We start from the raw sequence: 25,403 nt of genomic DNA on the forward strand, positions 1-25,403 counted from the left end.
CATTAGTAGGTATCTCCTTACCTGAAGGCCCAGAATTCTGGTGATTTGGGTGAAAATTTCAAGTGTTTTCTGGACCAAGTATTTCCCCGGCTGTTCCCCATCCACACATCATAACCGTTATCTGCCAGGAGGAAAGCTAAGCTGTTGTTCGGCAGGTTGGAAATCCAGTTACTAGCAGATGCAATTAAGCCGTGTTGCAAATACACAACAGGCTTTGGAGCTGCAAAACACAGGCAAGAATTTTGTGTCTGGCTTTCCTTAGTGTATACAAGAAAATTCTCTTTCCTGACTTCCTGTGGTATAGAAGAGAGCTTAAGAGATGAAATTTGGAACCAGGCAAACCTGGATTCTAGTCCCTTCTGAACTACTTACTTGGGCAAGTTGTTTATCTTCCATATGTCCTGTTCATCTCTTTGTAAAATTTGGATTATATATAATGTGTTGTTCTGTAGGTGCTGCAGTCAGATTTGCTGGTTCAAAATCTATTCTGCTATGTACTAACCCCTTTGTGCCTAATTTAACTTATGTGTACAATAGGGAATATTAACAAATGCTATCTTATAGTCTAGTGGTAAGAATTAAATTAGAATTAAAATACATAAAAGACTGTCCATAATAAATATTGCTCTATTATTACTGTTCATATTAATAACATTTTATTTCTCAAGAATCATCTCATTATAAAACTACGCTTTTCTCAAAATAATAATGAAAACAATAAAAACGTCATTTGTTGAATGTTTACTGAATGCCAGGCACTATGCTACATTTTACACACACTACTTCATTTAATTTGCATGGTCAGAAAGCAAAATGGGAGGTTTTAAGGGAAATGTTCTACAGTGTAAAATTGTTAATTTGATATAAAAATCCTATTTGTAATGTAGACTTGGAACAATTTGACTAAGAAAGAGAAAAAAAAGAAGAAAGTAGGAAAATGGTGTTGAAAACACAGAGGAGAGAGAGAAATGACCAGGGCTTTCCTGTCTTTTATAAGTGGTTTGTGATGCTGTGTGGGCACCTGAGGGCTGTCCCTCAGGTCACTTTTGTGGCTAGATCAGCTTCCTGAGATTGGGTGGGCTGGACCTCACTCTTAGAGAGCCTTCAGCCACCTGGAATCAAGCAACTAAAAGTCTATGTCCATTTATGTACCTTTTGAGAAAATTTTGGCTGAATTACTGCCAAAGCCCCTCTCTTATCTGAGCCCTCAGGCAGCTTATCATTGTGGAGACAGCTTTCATCTCACGTATTTTGGCAACTACCTGGCAGAAATGATAAGATAAAAGTTTGAGGAAACAAAGTTCTCAAGAGTATTTAAAAGGAAGAGAGTTCTTTTGGAGAAAGTTGATTCTGATGAAGATCAAGGCTGCCCCAAGGAGAAAAGCCCAAGGCGTCCTACCCTACATACTGACCTATATCATCCCCCTCTGTGAAGCATATCCGATCTGATTCTTATCTAAAGTGTTAGGACCGCCCAATAACCAGACCCGACCTACACTGATACCATTTTAGTGACTTTTTAAACATAATCTCTCCTTTGTCTTGTAAAGAGATAACTCACATACCTATGCCTCAGCCTATGTTCGCAGCTCTTCCTACCCATACGTCCTGTCCCCATGCCTCCAGCTCTTACTGCCCATGGGTCCTGTCCCCATTCTACTCCATGCTATTCTCTGAATAAAAGAGCACTACTGCCAGACCTTGAGAGTCCAAGAAATCTTTCCTTTGAAAGATCTTTCCTTTGAAATCTTTCCTTTCCTCGGCTCCATGAGCCTGCATTAGTGCTATAAAAGCAAAATCACTGTTTCATCTCCCTCTCTTTTTAAAATTCTAGATTTCCTCTTTAAGCGGTTAACATTTCTGGTATTGAGAAGTTTTGTTATACAACATTCCGAAGAATAAAAAGAGCTAAGAAATGAGACAAAAAAGCAAACAATTCTTGCCAAGTGGATGTGTAATCATAGGACCAGGAACAGAATTTGTTATCCCAAAATATACCTCTTTGGTATAAGAATTATTTTAAGCCAATTATTTTTAGGAAACAGAAGACACAGGGGAAAGCTCTGAAAACCTAGTAGAAGTTACCCATTTCTAAGGGAAATGTCCATTTATAAGAAAAGCCTCCATTCGTAAGGGTGCCTTCATCTCTGTGCCAGGAAGGAGAGGATGACTAAATTTCTGGAAACTTATCAAAAGAGAAGGCAATGACTTAAATCTACATAACAACTTTACCCTGTTTACTGTGCTGACCTCATCTTAACAACAGAATGTTAAAGCTACTTTTCAAGGGTAGTGAACCAGCCAGGAGTCTGCCCAGAAGAGAACATTTTGATCTGCCAATCAAAACTCATCCTGTAGGTGCTTCCGAAGCCTGATCCCTTAAACCTTACCCCATAACCCGGTTCAGGGAGACAGAGTTGAGAGCCTGTCCTTCTGTCTCCTTACCAGTTGATTGTGTGATAAACTTTCTTTCCTCAAAGACTGCTGTACCACGGTATCGGCTTCGGTGTACATGAGGGGAGAGTTCCCTTGCAGGGTAACAGATCCCTCTAAAGATATCAAGCTGTATTGTAGGGAGCTAGAAATGGATCTTTACTTAAGTTTAAGTATAGAATTAATAAGGTCAGATTTACTTAAAAAAATAAAATACCACTGACTTGAGTGGAGAATTAATTATAGGTGAAATAACTGAAAATTATTGTAGTAGCTGAAACAAAAGATGATGATGATGTCCAAGCCTGGACTTGAGCAATAGTGAAGCTGAGAACTTTTCAGATGAGAGAGAAATTTAGAAGGCAAAATTGATAGATTTCGGTAATTGGCTGGATATAGGAAGTGAGGGAGAAGAAAGTATCAAAAACGACTCCTATGTTTCTGGTTTTTAAGCCTGGAAAGTGGTATCTCTAGAGTAAGGCCAAGTTTTCTTTTGTTTCCTTGTTTGTTTGGAAGGAGGACAAAGTGATTAAGAGAAGAAAAGACTAAATAGTATATATGAAAAATGCTTTAAAAACTCCAAGTGTTATACACATGCAATGGAGTAGTAGAGGTGGAGGTGATGAGTTTCCTCCTCTCAGGGAAGAGATTAGGATCTATTTCGGAAAAAAAGCTGCCCTACGGTGATCATCAGCACATGTGGGGAGGTCTGCGTTAGTCTTTTTCCTTTCATTACAAAATAAATCCTACCTGTTCTCCTTGGATATCCTCTTCCATGAGGAATCCTATAAATTCCGAGGACATAATCATCTTTTGTCACAACATCATATTCCTCACAAGGATAACCCCAGTAGGAAATAATCTGGCTCTGAAAGTAGGAAAAGAAAATATATGCCTTCATGATGTTATCTCTTGATTTTTATACATACATTGCAATACAGTACTTGATGTTACAATTTCCTGTTCATCTATGTGCTGTGAAAGAATACAGCAGGAAAATTGGGATAATTTGAGGTGGGTTTTAGAAGGAGGATGCAAGCAGAGGCATGGCTAAGGCAAAGTGGGGTGACCATACATTGTGGTTTGCTTGGCTTGGTATTATTAATGCACTCTAGTTCACTCTCAGAATGTTTGACAAAACATTATATGGTCATCTAATAAGGGAAATCCCAGGGGATTTTGCAGTACCCTGTGGCTAGTAATAAGTGAGCTGTTACCAACTTTAGACCTGACTAGAGAGGAAAGGAAGTGGTTACCAGACCCAGAATGAGAAAAACAAGTAGACAGAGCCACCTTGAGAGGAACTGTGACCTTTAGCAGAAGGAGACAGCCTGCCTGCATAAGGTGACCTCATGGAGGGAGCTAGGGCAGTAAATCATCTGATCTCACTCTCCTGCCTCCCTCAGGTCTCCTGCTCAAGATTTCCATTAACTGAACTGAACTGAAAATGGAAGGTCAAGGGGGCCTGTTGATACAGTTCTCACAGGTCAGCCTGTTGGGCAGAGAGAAAGGTGTAAAGACTAGAGAGTGGATCTAGAGGGGTAAACAGAAGATACCCCATCCACAGATACACAAGGAAGAGAGGAACTAGTGTTTATTGATCATCTTCTGCATGGAGCACGGTTTATATCCTCTGTTTTATTAATCCTTAAAATAGGCCTTTGAGAAACAATTGTACCCATTTTACAGTTGACAAAACTAAATTACAGGAAGATTAACAATCTGTCCCAGATTGTACACTAGGAAGAGATAGAGACAAAATTTAAGCCAAAGCATGTTTAGCTCCAAAGCATATGCCCTTGCCTCGGGATTATGCATCTGTCCATGCCAGGCACACAAGATGTGTCTGCATACTATGGGGCTATATAAAACAGTGGTTGTGAGTCCACACCCTAGAGACAACTGTAGGTCTTCAATTCCAACTCTTCCTCTCATTAACTACGTAACTTTGGATAAGTTACTTAATCCTTCTCTGCCTCATTCCCCTCCACTGTAAAATAAAGATGATAATAGTATCTCTTCACAGATTTACTGTGAGAATTATACTTAAAGTATCTAGAACAGTGCCTGGCTCAAAGGAAGTACTCTATAAATGTTTATTGTTCTTATTATCATTATAGAATAATTAAAAGCCAGAAAGCACCAAGACCGGGAAGGAAGAAAATGTGTGTGAATATGGGAGGAGGAGGAAAATGTGGATTTGAGGCCATACATTCATGGACTGTGAGTTCAACAGTGTGGTAGATGGTTAGGGGTACTTACAGGACACTTTGGAGAGAGGAACAAGAAGAGACACTAAGCAAAAAACTTTGACAGTCACACTCTTAATGTTCTAATACAAACTTGGGTATGGGTGAAGACATCAATGGTACACAACATATATGGGAATATCGAGTATCCCATTGGAATGAAGCCCATGGTGGACATTTGTTGTTTGTTTTTGGTTTTGTTTTGTTTTTTTCTTTGCTTAGCACTATTCCGTTCCACTCTATTCCATTCCATTCTATTCCATTCCTCTTCTGGTATGAATTCCTGCATGTCAAAACACTTTTGGTTATAAGCAACTGAAACCAGTTCTGACTTACTAAACTAAAAAGGTACACTGATATAAGGTCAAAGAAACTGCTCTAGAAAAAGCCTCAGGAAGAACTCAGGGATACTCCATAGAGATCATCAGTATGAACTCACGAAACTTCTCTTCAGGAAACCACCATCAGATGGCAGCTCAGACTATCAGGAGAGCGAATATTACTGCCCCAACTTGGGTCAGGGCTTTCAACTCTTAGAGTAGCTAGCCATGTCAAGGAACAGAGGAAGTAGCACAGACCTAGTCAATTTAGAATTTTTGAAAATTACACAGGCACACCAATTATAATGAAAATGGTGTTAAATTAACAATCCCTTATCTTAATTTTTTTCCTTAATGAATGACTTACAATATTCATATTAGCTTCAGGATTTGTGATGCTTCCTTTCCTGTGACAACTAAATATAGATCCAAGGAGAAGCATCCAGCTTGCTGCTGCTAAAAGCTGCCACATTTGGGGTCTGCCTGGAAAAGGAAATATTAATATATTTGTCATCAAAGAAAACTCTAAAAGTGAAATTTTGCGTAATCTTATAACACTACCACGGGAGGGAGTAGAAACATGCCTCTAGGTTGTGCTTGAATAAGTAATATACTTAATTATTCAAGACATCCCATGAAAAATCTGAAATGGTGACTTGTTAGTAAGAAAAGAAAGAAAGGAAGAAAAAAAGAAGGAAGGAAGGGAAGAGGAAAGAAAGGAAGAAAGCAATATCAATTAAATCTCCAATAGATAATCTATGGGCCCGTGGCAGAGTGGTTAAGTTTGTGGGCTCCACTTCAGCAGCCCAAGATTTCGCCAGTTTGGATCCTGGGCGCAGACCTAGGACCACTCATCAAGCCATGCTGAGGCGGCGTCCCACACAGCAGAACTAAAGGACCTACAACTAGAATATACAAGTATGCACTGGGGGGCTTTGAAAAGAAGAAAAAAAAATAGGAAGACTGGAAACATATGTTGGCTCAGGGCCAACCTTTAAAAACAAAGAAAAGAAAAATAATATATATGTATCATGCATGAAATTATTCTTTATTGTACATCATAATATAGTGAAATTTCCCAAAATAAGAGATTGTTTAATTATAGGTGGAGTAAATTATAGGTGAGGAAGAATGGAATTATTCAGCCACCAAGTGTTATGTTTATGTGATATGTGAAATTCCTATAATATAATATTAAGGGAAAACAATATAAATTGTGCATATATTTTGAGCTCAGTGGTAAACATTATAAAGAGAAAAAAAGACTAAGCACCAAATTTTAATTATGGTTATATCTACTTGGTGAATATTTGGGTGACTATTATCTCATTTTTAAAGGATTTTCCATATTTTTAAAATTTTCTATATTTAGTATTACTTGATCATAAGAAAGAAGCTACTTTTTGAACAGAAAATTGTGAAAATTATTGGTAAAAAAATGATGCATATGCCTCATTTGGATTTGAAATCATGTAAGTTTAAAAACAAACAACAAACATATGAATGACAACTACCAAAATGACAGAGGGAGACGTTTTGCAGGAGACCTCCCCTTTCTACCACTTTTACGTAATGAAGATCTGCAAATTATGTTTAAAAACACGCTGTACCTGCTAATCTGTTCTGTTTTCTTTAGGGTGAGATAAAGACAAAATTTAAGCCAAAATAAGTGGAGCTGCAAAGCATATGCCCGTCCCACAGAGTCACGCATTTGCTCGCCAGGCCTGCAGACGTGTGTGTCTATTATGGGCTGTGTAAAGCAGAGACATCACTTCTCTCCTCTCTGTGTTTTCAACACCGCTTCTCCCACTTCCTTCTTTTTCTTTTCTCTTTCTTAGTCAAATTGTTGCATTTCTACATGGTAAATATTCTAGATTAATATTATATCAAATTAATATATAGAAGAGATGTGTCACCCTGCAGGAAATGGAAGGATTTTTCAGAAGAAGACTTCACTATTCAGTTATAGAAAATTCCTTGAATTCCTCTTTTGGATTTGTCAAAGTCATAGTCTCTGCTGATTATATGTATTAATATACTATAATTAATATGATTAATAATATCTGAATTATGTAGTAAATATGTAATTTTATATTAAATTTATACATAACTACTATTGATTAGTATAAAGCTTAATTCTGGTGAATAACTATGGTAGTGATAATAATAACACCACTGACAGCAATAATTATTGTTACAGTGACAACCACGCATTGAGCACTTATGTGCCAAATAATGTGGCAGACACACATTATCACATTTTATTCTCAAAACAATCCCCTGAGATAAGAAATATTATCCTCATTTTATTTCAGATGAAACTGGGTCTTAAAGAGGTCAAATCATTTGCTTGAGATCAAACAGACAGTGATGGAGCCAGAATCTGAATTCAGGTTGCCTGACTTTCAAGGAAATGCTCCTAAGCACTATGCTCTTAACCACTCAGTCCATTCAGAACAGACTTACCAAGGCCCTCTGGCTTCTGGGTGCCTGATTAGTGTTACACATATCCCATAGATGGCAGGCATCATAATCACCATAGAAAGCCATGAAGACTTTTAGAACCCAACCCAGCAAAACTGAAGAAGGAGTGTGATCAGGGATCTGCATTTTAAACCATCATTCCCGGTAGCTGATATGCATTCCAGATTGTGAAAAACAGCTGGACTCACCGGATTCCTTGAGAAACCATTTCATTCTCATTTCTGTCTGAGACCTAGCATGGAAGTTCCTATAAATGTTTGTCAAATAAATAGATGCGTGAAAGAGAGAATGAGTACATCATTTAATCTTAAAGACTGCCACTGTCACTCGCTATTTTGTATTGATGGGGTTCAGGGCAGGCTGCCCCAAGATGCGCCACTCTTGTATGTGGACTATTTTGAGCTGAAGACAATAAAGACAATATTGAAGACAATAAAGGCTCAGACTCAGCAAGAACGTTCAACCTTTCTCCTCTAACTGCCTAAAAGAAATTTAAAATAAAGGCCTGTCCCCAGGACGGGCCATCACCACAGATAAATTTGGGTTCTGGTAGACTGGGAGGATCCTTGCTAAGCCCACTCCTATCAAAGTTCTATTTACCAAACATTTGCATTTCCATTTCCATGTAGGTTGCCTTCCTCCCCTTTGAAGACCCAAATCACTACCCCAAACGTCCTCCTTGTCTGTAGCTGAAGATACCGAAACAGGGAGCCTTGAGAGTTGGTGGAGTAGCTCAGTTTGCCTGAGCCTCTCCCATGTATACATGTTATAAAGCTTTGTTTAATTTTTTTCTGTTATTCTGTCTCATGTGAATTTAATTTGTTTTCTGGCCAGAAGGACCCAGAGCAGGTAGAGGAAATGTCTTCCTTCCCTACAGTATCATATCTTTCTTGCCTGGTTTCATTTCATCCTGCTTCATTGGTCCTCTCTGGCAGTAAGCTTGGAAAGTTGATTATGTCCTTAACTCAGCACTGGGAAGGTAGTAGGGCAATTTTTAAAAATTAGTCTTTTCTCTGAGGCATTTACAATGTATATGTTCTGGTTTCTGCTAAGTGATTGGTATCTGACTCCTCTGAGTTGCGATCACTGGGAAGTGAACCTTGGGACCCTGTGTTAGAGCAGATCCAGTTATCTCCTGAAATGGGCAAGCTGGAGAGCCTGTGGGGCTTGTAATGGTGCAGGGAGGAGGGCTAGATGGCTAGCACTGTGTGCTGTTCATAGGAAAAGCTGGAGTCTAGTCCCAAGGATGGCACAAGAGTGTACTAGCCCTGACGAGTTGTGTTTTGTAGCCATGACATAGAGCCCATTCAGCAGCCTCTGTTTCATTCCTCTGTGTAATGGGTCTGGGTGTGGAGGGTGACACACCCAGACAAGAGGAGTCTCTGTGTTCCATTTTATAAGGAGTGGCAGGTCCTAACCAAACAGCCTTTCTTCAGGCACCTCTCACCAGGGCTGTGCCTACTTATGCTTTCCAGTGCTGTGTTTACTTGCTCTGCCCTATCTGGGGCTCACAATATTAACTATAATTGTTGAAGTCTGCCTGATTCAAGCACCTCTCCTTAATGATGCTCCAACTGTCCTCTTGTTTCTTTGACCTGTTTCTATGCTAGCTCCGTGGTGAATGTGTCCCACATTGACCTCCTGCTGGTTCACACTAATGCACATAAAGATGTTAGACTAAGAAGAGAGAAGACATTATAAATTCCAGGGGATTCTCAGTCTTTGAAAGTGAGACCTTTAGTTTCAAATACCAAGACTAAATCAATATAGATTTTATTTATTATAGATTTTTGTATATATAATCAGCATTTCACCCTGCTTTATTACAAAACATGGCTCCCATAAGGTGCTATTTGTAAAAAGAGCTCATGGGAAAATATGTTACAATATAAAAGTATATATATTTTTTAGACCATATATATAAAAGGGTTTATAAATGATTTGCTTCAAGAGTCGTAGACCATATTATATACATATATACAAATATAATAAGTACATATAAATGCTAAAGACATGACTTGCTTGCAAAGTCTTAACTTACAATATCATAATTAAGCTCAGTATACTACTGTAATCAAGACTCTGTTTAACTTTTGTTTAATCTACTTTTCTGAGTCTTATTTGCTCTTAGAACTTTAGTGTTTGAATAATACCAATTAAACATACCATGAATTAAATTTTTTAAGGAACACACTTGGGAAATGATGCTTTTTATATTTTTATTTATTTTTCTATTCACTGTACCAAAAAAAAAATCTGTGTAATGAAGGGAAGGCTAAAATGACAGAAGTAGCCAAAAAATGAGAACCTAATCTTAGAAGAGTTTTCTGCAGACAGATGCCTTCCATGACTGTGGTGAGAGCCGCTACAGACTTAACCAAATTTAGTTGTAAAAAGATAATACTAGGGAGCCATCCCTGTGGCTGAATGGTTAAGTCCACGCGCTCTGCTTCGGTGGCAAGAGGTTAGGCCAGTTTGAATCCTGGGCGCGGACATGGCACTGCTTGTCAGGCTGTGCTGAGGCAGTGTCCCACATGCCACAACTAGGAGGACTGACAAATAGAATATGCAACTATGTACTGTGGGGATTTGGGGAGAAAAAGCAGAAAAAAAAAAGAAGATTGACAACAGTTGTTAGCTCAGGTGCCAATCTAAAGAAAACAATAATAATAATACCAGGAATGTGACCATTTGTAAGAATCTCTTCCATTGTTCAAAAATCTCCTTTCTCTCAGGATTACTTTCTGTCTTTGCCCCTAGATACTCCAGCCAGGGAGAAATATGAGATTGTCAAAATAATATTGCTGCATTTTTCTGTTTCTTATTGGGCTTAAATATTTTAATTCAAATCCATGTGAATTGTATAGACAACTCTCATAAGTAATGCATTTTACACCGACGGGTACACTGATGATGAAATCAAGGATACTGTCAATGAAAATAATCCATAACCAATCTATAAATGAAAATTTCGGTGAATTTATTCTGAGCTAAAATGTGAGGACCATGGCCCAGGGCCTTTTTTCCCAAAGGAAGAAAGGGCACCAAAGAAGTGGAGTGTACAGAGTGGTTATATACCCCTAAAGAAGAAAGAAGATGTTTCACATATGATTGAAATATCCCTTTTACAAAAGTCAAGAAACTGCTTTGTCGGCACAGCAATTGATGGACACAGAAGGTAGGTCTGCTGTCTTGGTGGACACAGCAGGGCGGCAGGTCTGTTGTCTCGAGCTGTGTGGTCATAGGTGAGCACAGCAGTCAGTTTAAGGAAAGATGCTTATCCTTAAGGAAATGCCAATGTAGGGGGGAAGTTGCACCTTTATCTTAAGGGCATTTGTTCTTGCCTTAGTAAATGTTTAAAGCAGATATACAATGCTTGCTCAACGGCCACGTCAGGCCCTTTTGGAAAAACAAAGGCAGGCTGAAGTAGGTTTACACCAAATGGCTTCCTCATATACTCCAATATATCCTATTGATTGCCATTTCTATTTGTCAATACCAATTTCTTGACAAAAGAATATCAGAAATAGTAGAGACCTTCCTTTCACTTTCTTATTGCCCCATCATGGTTACTATCCGGCTTATTAAGCAGACATTTAACCAGGGCTTATGTCGATACTTGGACAGGATTCTCAACGAATCCACACCCAAATTCTTAACTCTAATGTAGAAATGGAAGTGAGAATTGGCCAGAATATGCAGATACAAAGACCCCACAGGTAGTTCTCAGAAAGTTTTGGTTCTGAAAACATATAAAGGCCAATTTCTAGTTATGGCTCTCTGATGAATCTCAGTCTTCTCAATGGTGAGATAAAGGTAATGAAGAGTTCCTGAGCGATTTGCAAAAAATTTTGAATTGAAATTCTGGCTCCGTCCTTTAGAGGATATGGTGACCATGAGAATGCATCTCTCAGATCTCCAATTACAGGGAGCAGAACTGGGCATCAGCCACAGCTCCTGTGCTCTGAAATCTGCCACTGTGTCCCCACTGAAGCAATACATTGTAGGCACTCCATAAGTGTTATCTATCATTGTTATTATTATTAGCTGTGTGACTTTTGTTAGCCAACTTAAGCTCCCTGAAACTTAGTTTCACAATCTGTACCATGGGGATAATAACACTTACCTTGTGGGGTTAGCTTAAGGTGATAAATAATGATAAATTATAAATAAGATGATAAATAATGTCTATAAAACATCTAACAATGCTTAGTACTCCATTAATGGTAGCTCTTGTTATAAGATATCTTCTATAATTCAGTGATTGTCTCAGATGTATAGGTCTTGGCTGTCATACTAATCCATAAGCTTCTTAAAGGCAAGAACAACTTTTTATACTCTGCCTGTATTTACAGCTTGCATATGTTTCATGTCTCTAACCTTGTTTATGCCAGATATGGTACAATTCTTTGAACAGAGTGGTGAATAAATGACAGGTTGTTTTGCACCAATATCACTTCTCAGATAGAAACTGATAAGAGCAGTTAAGAATTTCTGTTTGCCTACAACACGTACCAAGAATTCTCATTTTTACTATATAAAGTATCTTACCTATAAATTTTATGCTATGAATTTAGCATCTATATGCTTAATCATCATAATTATTATTTTTTCACAGATAGAAAATGGCAGTTTAGGATTTGAATAACATCTATTTTACTCCATATTCTTTTCACTAAAACTTATTTTCTCTTATAAAACTATTCTACACTGAAATTTTCTCAAAGTATTAATAGATGTTAGGAAGTTTGGGCACAGTGTAACTCAGTAGAAGATCAGAGCAGAAGAGAAATTTTGTCTTAACAGATTTAACTATAAAATTCTTATCAGTACAAAATCGAAAATGAGATATGGCCTGGAAATAAGAAACCATCCTGTGTATGCAGGTTGCTTGGCAACCAAATAAAATGCACAAGACAAAGCTGGTGTGAACATGCACAATAAAATGTAAATAAAATGTGTGAAATTCTCACATCCCAAGAGAGATGTGACAATTGGGATGAAAGTCACATATATATATGTACATATATGCCAAGTACAATATTAGTAAGAGACATGAAATCATTTCTTCCCTGTCATCAGTGATGGCATACTCTTTTGTTTCATCTTTTATTGACTAAGGAGCTCAGAAGGATGAAAAAAGAAATGTAGGAAAAGAGTGAGTGGGAGGAAGAGAGCAATCATATCTTAGACAATTATTTGAATAAAAGCATAGAAGATCCAAATTTATAACGAATCAATGTTATTTATTGATTGTAACCAATAGGTACCACACACCTCTGTGGCATGGCATAGGCGAATGCAGCATCATAAGGATAAATATATAGTTCAATGGAATAGAATAATTAGTCAACAAATAGACACACAAATAGCCTATTGATTTTAGACAAGGCATCCAAAGTAATTCAATGACAAAGAGTCATATTTTCAAAAACAGTGCTAGAATCATGCATAGAAACAAAAACAATTTCAACCTCTAATTCACAAAAGATAAATCATTGGTCTAAATATAAAAGTTAAAATCATGAAAGTTTAGAAGAAAACAGAAAATTTTTGTGACCTTGGGGTACACAAAGATATCTTCAACACCAAAAACATAAAGGAAAAGAATGACAAATTGGATTTTATCAAAATTAAAATCTTGTACTGCTGAAAAGATATCATGAAAAAATTTAAAAGTCAAGCCAGAGACTTAGAGAAAATATTTGTAAAACAAGTATCTCACAAAGAAATGTTATCCAGAATATACAAGGATCTCTTACAGTTCAATAAGAAGTCAAATAGCCAGTAATAAAATGGACAAAAGCTTTGAACAAACACTTTACAAAAGAAGATAAACAAATGACTAATAAGCACATGAAAAGGTGCTCCATATCTTTAGTCATCAGGGAAATGCAAATTAAAGCTAGAATGAAATACCTCTTCACACTCACCATAAAAGCTAGAATTAAAAAGACCAATTGTTGGCAAGAAAGTTGAACAATTGAAATGCTCATGCATTGCTGGTGGAAGTGTAAAATGGTAAACACCAAATAAAACAATTAGGCTTCATCTCATAGAGTCTTATAGAGTTAAACATACAACATACAATGACCACATGATGAAAACATATGCCTACTAAAAGATTTGTAAACAAATATTCATAGCATCTTTATTCATAATAAGCTTCAATTGGATATAACCCAAATGCCCATCAATTATAGACTGGATAAACAGATAGTGGCATATCCATCCAATGAAATACTATTCAGCAACAAAAAAGGAACAAATTACTGATACACATAACCACATGGATAAACCTCAAAAACGTTATTCTGAGCCAAAGAAAGAAGTCATACACAAGAGAGTATGTGTAGTATGATTATATTTATCTGAAATCTTAGACAAAATATACCAATATATAGTGATAGAAATCAGATTAAGGGTGAGTTGGGGCTAGGAATAGGGCAGTGACAAAGTGACATAAAGGAACGTTCTAGGATGATGAAAATGTTTAACATCAAGGTTGATCTTATGGTTGTTACATGGGTTTACTTATTTCTCAAAACTCTTGACTTGCATACTTAAAATGGGTATTTACATTACAATACACAAGTTATATTTCAAAAAAGTTATTGAAAACAAAAGAAGAGGCAACTACAGTGGCCCAATATCCTTACCATGTTATTTCCATCTATTCCCTTTCTCGGACTTCAGAAGCCCTGGAGAATTGTTAAACATAATAGAATTTTCAGCTTTATCTTTCAGAGATTTTGATTATAAAGTAAAGTATAATACTCGTCAGGGAATGGAATTGGCCACCCCAAGTTATGTCTCTTTGGCATGAAGATTATTTTGAGCTGATTACTTTTAATAACTGCAGACACGAGAGAAACTCTGAAGAGTAGAAGTTATTCTTTGTTAAGATACATTTACATTTATAAAGGAAATCTCTATCTGTAAAGGTGTCTCCCTCTCTGTCCAGGAAGAAGGGGGGATGACCTTATCTCTAGAAACTCTTATCAATGCAGAAGGCAAGGACTTAAATCTGCATAATAATCTTATCCTTGTTTACTCTGCTTTTCTGGCAAACTACCATAACTGACTCTCCCCACCCCCAACATCCTCCTTTGTCTTTAGCCAGGGATGGTATTTAAGGTGAGAGCTTCTGCCATTTTGGAGAGTTACTTAGTTTTTCTGGGTCTCTCCAATGTATACATGTTATAAAGCCTTGTTTAATTTTCTCTCATGTGAATTTAATTCATAGACCAACCTGAAAGACCTAAAGTTGGTAGAGGAAATGTCTTCCTCCCTAACAGACTCAAGACCTGCATTTTTAAACAGTACCCCAGATAGTACTTGACATGAGTGGTGGATCATTCCTTGCATCATTTCATTTCGTTTAGTGACTATCAGCATGACTACATTTCATGGAATTTTCAATAATTTAATATAAAAAGTTACAAGCTGAAAATCTTATTCAAAAGAAGTTGGTTATCTTTTCAACTTCCTCATTCCTGGACCTCTGGGAAAAATTGGGATAAATTTTATTCAGGAGAAAGAGGCATTACCGACCATTGTAGTGCACCATCTGGAAGGTTTTCTCTCTCTCTCTCTCTCTCTTTCTTCCTCCTGCTCTCTCTTCACTCCCTTCCTCTTCCTTTTTTTTCCTTTTCTTCCTCTCTCCCTTCCTCCTTCCTTCCCTCTGTAGCAGGAAGAATCACATGAGCATTTTGGTTTTAAAGGGCTTCTAAATAGGACTATTTTCTCTGAGGCAAATACACAGAATAGTAAGTGGAAACAGCACAGAAAAATCAGCATTAGATAACCACAAAGGCTGTAATTAGGCTGAACAGGTGCTGTGTGTTATTGAGAAGAGGAAAACAAACTCTGGCTCAAATGATTCACAGTGTGAAGCCTGGAAGAATAAAAACACACTGACTAGAATAATCAGGATATGACTGCTATAAAGAATATCTGAGGAAGTGGTACTGTTTTATAATAAATATCTGTTCATCATTTATGAGAATGTAGGCCATTAACATAAGGTATATGGTACGGCCACAATATGGATTTGCTGAATAAATGTGAGATGGTAGGTAGGTAAATGAAACTTACTTGCTTTGTTACTGTGAGGGACTAGAATTGGCCACCCCAAGATATGTATCTTTGGCATGAGAATTATTTTGGACATGTTACTTTTAAAAACTTCAGACATGAGAGAAACTGAAAAGTAAAATTTACTTATGCTTTGTTAAGAGATATTTACATTTGTAAAGGAAATCTCCACCTGTAAAGGTGTCTCCCTCTCTGTACCAGGAAGAAGAGGGGATGACCTTATCTCTAGAAACTCTTGTCAATGCAGAAGGCAAGGACTTAAATCTGCATAATAATATTACTCTTGTTTACTGTGCTTTTCTGGTAATCTCCCATAACTGACTCTCCCCACCCCCAACATCCTCCTTTGCCTTTAGCTTAGGGTGATATTTAAGGTGAGAGCTTTAGCCATTTGGTGAGTTGCCCAGTTTGCCTGAGCCTCTCTCATGTATACACGTTATAAATCTTCGTTTAATTTTATCCTATTATTCTGTCTCATGTGAATTTAATTTGTTGTCCAGCCAGAAGGACCCAGAGTGGGTAGAGGAAATGTCTTCCTCTCCTACATTACCAACATTTATTGTTGTTGTCCTTGCTGGTTTTAACTCTTTTTAGCTAAAAATATTACTAAAATTTACTGTACATTTCTTATTTATTTAAAAAGTGGCAAAAAGTATGATTTTACCTGAAAGAGTTCAAGGTAATCATTACATTCACCAACAATTTTACTGAGCAGTAATGCCTCAGTTGTTCTTGCAGAGTGCTATTGGAGTAAATTGTTCTTAATCTTATGGGTGGATAATTTGGTCTCCAAGATTATTATAAAAATATGGAAATTAATCAAATGAGCAAACAAGAGATGATCAGTTTTGAAATGGGAGATATATTTGATGAAACTCAACACCTCTTCCTCACAAAAAATTCTCGGCAAAATAGAAATGGAAATAGAAATCCTCAATCAGTTGCAGGACTTGTATGAAAAATTCCCCAGTTATAATCAATGGTAAAATATTACTTTCACCTTAAGAGAGAGACTAGAGCAAGGATATCTGCTCTTATCACTTCTAGTCAACATGGTAGTGCAGGTGCTATTAAGTAAAATAAAGAAGAAAGAAAAAACAAACCAACACAAAACAAAAATGCATAAAGGTGGGAAAATAAGAGTGAAACTGAATTTATTTGCAGATAGTATGATGGTGCATTTAGAAAATCCTAAGTAATTTGCACATAAAATACTAGGTCTAATAAGTGAACTCAGAAAAGTATCAGGATACGAAGCTAGTATTTAAAAAAAACAATTGTTTACATTACGCTGATGAAAATGCTTAGACAATAATATTTTAAAAATATGAGTTAAATAGTATAAAAAAGAAAAACAATAAGAAATAAATTGCACAAAAGACCAGAAAGATTGTTACACTGAAAACGACAAAACATAAAGAAATCAAAATAAACGGAGAGATGTACCTTATTTAGACATAAAAGACTCAATATTGTCCAGCTATCACTTCTCAAATTGAAGCATGGATTGATTACATTCCAGTGAAAATCTCAGCAGGCTTTTAAATAAAAACTGACAAGTGGATTTTAAAATTTATATAGAAATATAAAGACTATAATAGCCTAAACTATCTTGAAAAACAATAATAAAGTTTGAGAGCTTACATTACATGATTTTAAGGTTTATTATAAAGCTACTGTAATTAAGACAGTGTGGTACTAGCAAAAGGATTGAAAAAGACCCACGAGAAGAGCGAAGTACAGAAATAGACCAAATTTTATGTAATCTAGTAATTTTTGACATAGGCTCAAATGCAGTTCAATGAGAAAAGGAAAATCTTTCCAACAACCATTTCTGCTGGAAAAATTGGATATCAATTTTGAAAAGAAATAATCTTGATAATGTTTCCCAAACCAGAGACAAAAATATATTGAGATATATTACAAACCTAAAAGTGAAAACTAAATTATAAAGCTCTTAGAAGAAAACAGAAGATAATATCTTTAAAAATTTGGTATAGACAACTAATTTTAAATGAAAAACTATCATAAACAAGACTTTATTAAAATAAAAAACTTCTAGTCATCAAAAACACAAGAAAGAAAAAAGGCAATTCACAGACAAAATGAAAATATTTCAATAGATATCTGATAAAGTACTCATATCTAGGATATATCAAGAAACAAATAATAATAAGACATACAGTTAAATTAAAAATGGTCAAAATACTTAGACATATCACAAAAGAGGATACATGAAGGGCCAATAAACACATGAAAAGATGCTCAATATTGTTAGTCATCAGAAAAATGCAAATTAAAACCCTCATGAGCTACTACCGCATACCCACTAAACTGGCCAACATTAAAAAGACCAAAACCACCAAATGTTGGAGAGGATGAGGAGCAGGTGAATCTCCCATACATTGCTGGTGGGAGTTTATAATATTATGACTGTCAAAACCGGCAGTTTCTTACAACCCTGTGAGACTCCAATTCCACTTTTAGATAGTTTCTCAAAATAAAAGAAAATATAGATCTACATAAAGACTTGCTTGCAAGACTGTTTATTGAAGATTTACTTACAATAGCAAATTATTGGAAATAACCCAAATGTCCATCAAGAGTAGAATGGGTACACAATCATGTTATAGATGTGCAAAGGAACTCACTGACACATGCAACAAAATAGACAAATCTCACAAACATTGTGCTGAGTCAACGAAACCAGACACAAAAGAATGCTTAACCTATAATTCCGTTTCTATGAAGATCAAGAAGAGGTAAAATGAATCTGTTGGCATAGAAATCACAATAGCGTTTGCCTGGTAATAGGGTTGACCGGAAAAGTAAAGAGGAAGCTTCTAGGGTGATGGTGGACTGTGTATCTTGACTGGGATGATTGTCAAGACTCATCAAATTATACACTTAAGATCTGTGCGGATTTACTGAATGATTATAACTCAATTAAAAAGAAACTGGAGACTATGTTGCAAAGCAGGTGTTCTCAGTGATTGCTAGGTCTAGCATAAATTAGTGCAAACTATTTGGTAAACAGTATTGCTATATTTACCAGAAGTTTTTTAAGACCATTTGTATCTTATGTCCTAGAAGTGCCACCCAGTAAATTTATACTAAAAGGATACACTCTCAATTTCAAGGTAGGGAGGATGTTTTTGTACAAAATCGCTTTCATGCTTGTTATTTGCAATAAATAACAATTAAAAACAGACTTTCAATTATAAAAGGATGCTTAAATAAACTATAATATGATAATTAAATATATTAGATAATTAATGAAATATTTTAGATAAACCTACTAAAACATTAAGGAAGATTACACAATAACATGAAGATACACTTGTTATGTCAAATTGGGAATAACTGTTTCAAGGAAGAATTGTATATCCCAGTAGTCTTCATATTAGGGTATGCAATGACTTTCCAAGAAATATACAGGCATATAGTTTGTAAAAAATCGTATGCTAGATCTTTGACTACCACATATACTCTTTCCTAAGACTAATATGACCTGAGAATTTCTAGCTTCAAGAAGGTTTTCCTTTTCTAACTCTATTTTACAAGGGAAAGGTCTCTCTCTTCTCCTGAATCTTACTATGGTGGATTGTCCTAGGCTGTAAAAATGTCTGAGGCTCCCAACAAAGAAACACTTGATAGTATTGGTATTGGTACTAGGAAAGGTATTATTAATAAAGTAACAATCCTTTTCTAGGGGCAATCAACCTGTGCAAATTGGTTAGTTTCTAATTCTTTGCTTTCAAAAAATTGAACAAAGATCTACATGAGTAGTTAGGAGGTAGACCATTAAGAATAATTTTTGTGGATGCATCATTATGTGACTTGTGACCCAGAGCTTCAGAAAGAGTTCAAAATTAAATGGCATTATGTAAACATGGTTTTTCAGCACTTGTATCTGTTGAACAAATGGAAAAAAACTGATGTTGAATTTTGTCTCGTATGTCAAAAATAATAATCATCCCTAGGTGTATGAATTAAAAGGCAAAATTCTATTCATGTCATTAAGAGATTCATTGCCAATAAAATTTGATTTTAATTCTTAATAATTGTTCATTAAACTTTTAATATATTTATGATCCTTTGACCAACTGTATAATAATGAAAAGTACAATACAAGTCATTAATTAAATTGAAGGAAATGCAACCTTATGGGCACAAGAAATGAAAACAATTTAAATTTCAATATAGTATCTCCACTTTTTAGTTGCAGAGAAGAATGAATTGATCAACAAAAGACTTTTTAGGCATGCAAATACATTATGTTTGGATATATTTTTATGGAAATATATAAAACACCTGTATAAAAAGTGAAATAGAAATATGAATCCAAGGAAAAAACAAAAGATATAAAATTTCAGTCCATTAAATGAGATTTTTTTTTTCTCAATGAACGCTGTTAGGTATCAAATTGCTATTCTATTGGGTATATTTAAAAAATTGTGTAACAATTTCATTTTAAACTATCAATATTTACAACGTGCCTTAAAACACATCCCTTGCAACTATTTAAAATTATGATAAAATTTTTATATATCAGCCTAAAAATTTGTAAGTATTTATGGAGTTTTGCAAAATTTGTTTGGGACTATAGAAGCAAAAACGGTATTTAATCAACTTACAGATATAATTACAATTTTATTTTAAAAATATCTCAGACAAATAAACAAAAAAAGTATGATCTTCAAAAAGACTGGAAGGATTACCCCAAAATGGTAATGATTATATTTCAATACTAGGAGTAAAAATTTTCCCTCTTCTGCTAATTTACTTATTGCTTATATATTTTGTCAAAGATTTTATTAGTTTGAATTCCTCTTATAATAAAAATAAACTTGAGACATTTAGAACTAATTAGGTATAAATTTAAATTCAAAGATCTCTGAATAAAGGCCCTGGGAGTTTTCTTATGGGACAAAGTCCACAGGTTTTAGTATTTCCACCTTGTAATAACCATTTCAGCAGTTCCCGTACTTTTTTTTTTTTTAAAGATTTTATTATTTCCTTTTTCTCCCCAAAGCCCCCCGGTACATAGTTGTATATTCTTCGCTGTGGGTTCTTCTAGTTGTGGCATGTGGGACACTGCCTCAGCGTGGTCTGATGAGCAGTGCCATGTCCGCGCCCAGGATTCGAACCAACGAAACACTGGGCCGCCTGCAGCGGAGTGCGCGAACTTAACCACTCGACCACGGGGCCAGCCCCAGCAGTTCCCGTACTTTTATTTATTATGAGATTTTTGGCAGTGATACAAATGACAGGGTTTGCTAGAAGACCGTTGTCTGTCAATTAAAACATTTTGGTATCTGTCACAATTTCCCGTTTTACCTGACATGTTCAATCTAAAACCTACTGGGATGTTTACAGAAATTTAGATTTTGTCTTGTCCTTACCTCAGCATCCTTCACAAACTCTGATATTCTTATCTATTACCAAAGAATAGTGACTCACAAGGTTACACCACTGTTGGAAGCAAAGTTAATCAGAATCAAGACCTAACCTGGTTCTTTATCTGAATTCCTCCAGCCGGGAAAGAATTTAAAGAGACAGGAAGAGCAAGGAGGCTGTTAACAAGTGAATGGAAGGAAGTTATTTGTTGCTGTCAGGGTCTTTGTCAAGTCATTCTCTACTCCTAGTGACCTTGTGTACAGCAGAGCAGAACTCTGTCCAGTGTTTTTGTGCCATCCTCTCTCCTTCTGGGGCTACATCAGGCAATGCTGATCTGGTATTCATAGGGTGTTCGTGGTCAATTTTTTTCAGAAGGGTTGTCCTAGTCTGTTTTAGTCTGGAAGCTCCTCTGAAACCTGTCCACCATGGGTGATCCTGCTTGCATTTGAAATACTGATGGAATAGCTTTCAGCATCACAGAAAATGCAGCTGCCACAGTGTGACAATTGACAGACAGGTGGTGAGAGCCCCGTATCTTGTATCTTAATGACTGGATCACCACCATGCTTGCAAAGAAATCATTACACAATAGGATATGCAGGCCTACAAATTTCAGATTTGAGGATTAAGCACCCTTGTGCAAAAGGAGGAAGGACTAGTTAGCTTTGATAAGATCTTCAAATAGGATTGAGAGGCCAATAGCTCTGTGCTCCAAGCCAGGAGGCAGCAGAAGAGAAAAGAGTTTTAGGATGAATGGGGAATAAAATGCTCAAGAGAAAAGAAAAATATATAGTAAACATCTAAAAGGCACTAGATTTTCACACCTCTTCTACAATATTAAGAAAAAAGCTCTTGAACTCTGAAAGATTGTTGCTTCAAAATTTTAAAAATAAAATAAGATAGATAACAAAAGAGAAGCTGTGAGAGAAATAATGCAGGTCTGCAATTATGAGGTTGGAGGAGCCTGTTACTCTTAAATAAAATCACATTAAAATGAACCACCTTTTCACTCCTCACCCAGGAAGGATATTCATTACAACGCAGCAGAAAAGGAGAATGGCATGTTCTTCACAAAGTATTAGAAGGGTGTTCATAATTTCTGTAAGCAAGAATGTCACTTGGGATAGTAACTCCTGCCAGCCACTTTGCCCGCATTTTCCTGAAGATGACCATGCTTTCAGGAAAGAATATTCATGCTCAAGCCCATTGAAATGAGACAATAAAGGGCTTTTTGGAAATGCTAAGCCATTTTGAAAACATTATCCAAACTTCTAAGTGCACAACCCAAAAGAAAGTTCTCTTAAATCCATAAAAGTATCTGTCACTTGCCTTTCCCAGGCGTAGATTTATGATACCTTCTCTCCATGAGATACAAATATAGGATAGCGATGTCTGCTGTCTAAATGCTGCAGCTCTCTAAAGGGAAACCTCATCACAACATGCCTAGAAAACTCTGCATTATATCTTCTCCATCTGAAGTGGTCAAATTAAACTCGTTATTTCTTGCTTAACCTAATAGAATCAAAACATAATGCTCCTCACCAACATTAAAGTCCTGTACCTCCAAATATTTCCCACGTCTCACTGAAATACCAAGACCTGGGCTCTGAAAATAGATCAGTAGTCATTACCCAGTCTCTGTAGTCTCTAGAGGTCTGTCTTTCAGTCCCGGGAGCTTCAGATTGATTCCAGTTCCTTCCAGAGGCAGCTGTCAGTGGAACTCGCTCTGTTTGAAACAGCCCAGGATGTTGCAACCAGAAATTTCTCAACTGGAGGCAGATTAATCTTGATTTCAAGTATGACAGATGCTGCTCATGCAAACTTGTTGAGTGAGTTCTTAGCCAGTGACGAAAAAAAGAATGTTAATGGACTAAAATCCCCTGCTCCTGGCAAGCCAGTCCCCGAGTTTTGTGCCTCAAGTGTTAGATTAATTGGAAGCTTCTCAGCAGAACACATACTCTCTATTCAGAAAATAATTTTCACTCAAGGACGTATGCAATGACCGAGTCATACAAGCATCTCTATAAAATACCTAATCCTCCTGGTCATCCAACTACAACATCTATAATGCCATTTATTCCCAATTACTGCTTTTGACTGTCAAGTCAAGAGATTGACTTGACAAAGACACTAGCAACAACAGTTTCCTTCCATTCACTTGTTAATAGTCTCCTTGCTCGTCCAGATTCACTGGAGTCTTTCACTCCGTGGGTGGAGGAATTCAGAAAACAGAGAACCAATTTATATCTTGATTCTGATTAACTTTGCTACTGACAGTTGTGTAACCTTGTGAGTCACTATTCTTTTGTAAGAGATAAGAATATCAGAATGAGAAAGTGTCTCATTCAACATCTCCAGGTAGGTAAAGGTAAAAAACCGCAGGCTTTTCCCTTCTCTCTAACCAGTCTCTTTCCTACTCCCTAAGCAGCTCTTGTGTCTGCACTGGGTCCTTTGCTGTGAGATAACCTGTAAGGAATTTTAGAACTGCATCGACTTCTATTTTCTATTTTCATAATTATGAGGGTGCAGATCTAATTCGGCTAAACTAAACCAGCCGAACTTCTAAAGTGTTTCCACAACTAACATTTTGTGTGCTTAAAAGTCATCTGAAGAGGAGGAGGAGAATTCCTGAATTAGTTCCTGATTTTTCATCATTGTTTCAGGCCTGCCTACATCCACTCAGAGGATAGAAGATGACCGCAAACACACTTGTGTTAGAACTTGCAATTCAGTCAGGCAGCCAGAACTTTGTGGCATGAGGCTGTTTTAAATAACTTCAAGTTTCTTTGGGTCTTGTCAATTTGTAATTAGATTGGGGTCAATTTGATTCAAAATTGTAGTTGGAATTGGGTTTGCTTCAGTTGTTATAATAGTTTAAGTAGTGTAATTAAAATTTCATAGAGATTTATTTTCTTTATTAGAAAAGTTTTATATCCCTATGTTTTTAACAGGCAATTCCACCTACGAAGTCATACATTCTACTAGCATGCCATTTTGTGTCTCTGAAAGAAAATAAAAACCAACTGGAAGATAGTTCATGTACTGCAAAGATATAAACAACTGGAATCTAATCTATGGTAGAAAATCAGGTATTCTTGGGCAAAAGAAATGGAAAAGTAGAGTTTTCAAGTATAGCATAGTTGATACTGAACAATTTTACCAAAAAATTTTCTGCAGTGCATCCTTCACCCAAAGGAAATCCAAATCATTGTAGTTTGGAAACTCTTATAGTGAATGACTTATTCATCCATATAGTGGCCCTCTACTCTTTTGTTTATTCTTATCTTATTTAACTTTAACCCTTGTCCCTGATCCCCACTCCCACACATTCAACCTCCATTTTATTCTAAAATATCATTATAACATATCACCATAAGGTATATGTATATAGTCTATAAGATATTTTTATGGTATTTTACAGTAAATTCCATTCTGTTTCCTACTTTTCTTACTTTTCACTTTGTTTGTGAGCAGGATGGGCTATGGACCATGCAAGGGCCAGTGCAAAACGAAAATATAGGTACCTTGTTAAAAAGTTATGAAGAATTTCAAGATGCTAATAGTAGAGTAGTAAACAAAGTGTGAGGCCCTTCTGGGGGCTGGCCCCGTGGCCGAGTGGTTAAGTTCGCGCGCTCCGCTCCAGGCGGCCCAGTGTTTCGTTGGTTCGAATCCTGGGCGCGGACATGACACTGCTCATCAAACCACGCTGAGGCGGCGTCCCACATGCCACAACTAGAGGGACCCACAACGAAGAATATACAACTATGTACCGGGGTGGGGGGGGGGGGGCTTTGGGGAGAAAAAGGAAAAAATAAAATCTTTAAAAAAAAAAAAATTCTTAAAAAAAAAAAAAAAAAAAAAAAGTGTGAGGCCCTTCTAAGCAGAGGGCCTGTGCTGTTGCACATGTCACACAACTATCAAGTCAGCCCCACTTGTGAGAACACTGCATGTTCCAGCATATACATGTGGTTTGTTTAGTCTTACTGTCACTTAGAATTCCACATTACCCACCTTTTAAATATTCTGTCCCCCAGTGATATATAATTTCATTTTCTCAAATTCTCTGCTGTTATAAACAACAACATTTACAGTCCCGGTTATGGGTGTGAGAATTTCTCTGAGACATATTCTAGGAATGAGATCTTTTGGTCAAAGTTCACACAGTTGTTCAATATTATGATATGCTGCCAGATTGTTCTAGACTAGGCTGTGTGCTCCCATCAATAGTGCCAAGGGTACCCATTTCTCTACATTTAGTTTGCTAGTTGTGATGTTGCAAATATCTCTGTCAGTCTGTCATTTCTCTATTCATCTCATCTATGATTTAACTCATTGGACGGAAATCCATCTCTGTTTACATATTTACTTTTACATTAATATTTGTGCTTTTGGGATCTTCTTTAACTTGTATCACAACCCC

At 36.4% G+C, this 25,403-nt stretch overlaps 1 protein-coding gene across 2 annotated transcripts in view; it reads right to left on the reverse strand.

Moving 5' to 3' along the window:
• The window catches only part of LOC106822184 (lipase member K), a 49,260-nt gene extending 26,431 nt beyond the window's left edge, over positions 1-22,829 (reverse strand). The window contains exons 1-4 of one of the 2 annotated variants that reach the window (XM_044754758.2): positions 22,615-22,829; positions 5,370-5,485; positions 3,184-3,301; positions 22-220 (exon numbers count right to left, since the gene is read on the reverse strand). In XM_044754758.2, the coding sequence (XP_044610693.1) occupies positions 22-220; positions 3,184-3,301; positions 5,370-5,474 (422 nt within the window). In that variant the 5' untranslated portion in view covers positions 5,475-5,485; positions 22,615-22,829. The remainder of the gene's footprint in view (positions 1-21; positions 221-3,183; positions 3,302-5,369; positions 5,486-22,614) is intronic. The other variant, XM_070487457.1, reaches the window with a different exon arrangement.
• Positions 22,830-25,403: the final 2,574 nt, after the last annotated feature.

The sequence above is a fragment of the Equus asinus genome, chromosome 2 (genome assembly GCF_041296235.1).
Source record: "Equus asinus isolate D_3611 breed Donkey chromosome 2, EquAss-T2T_v2, whole genome shotgun sequence".
Classification (NCBI taxonomy): Eukaryota; Metazoa; Chordata; class Mammalia; order Perissodactyla; family Equidae; genus Equus; species Equus asinus.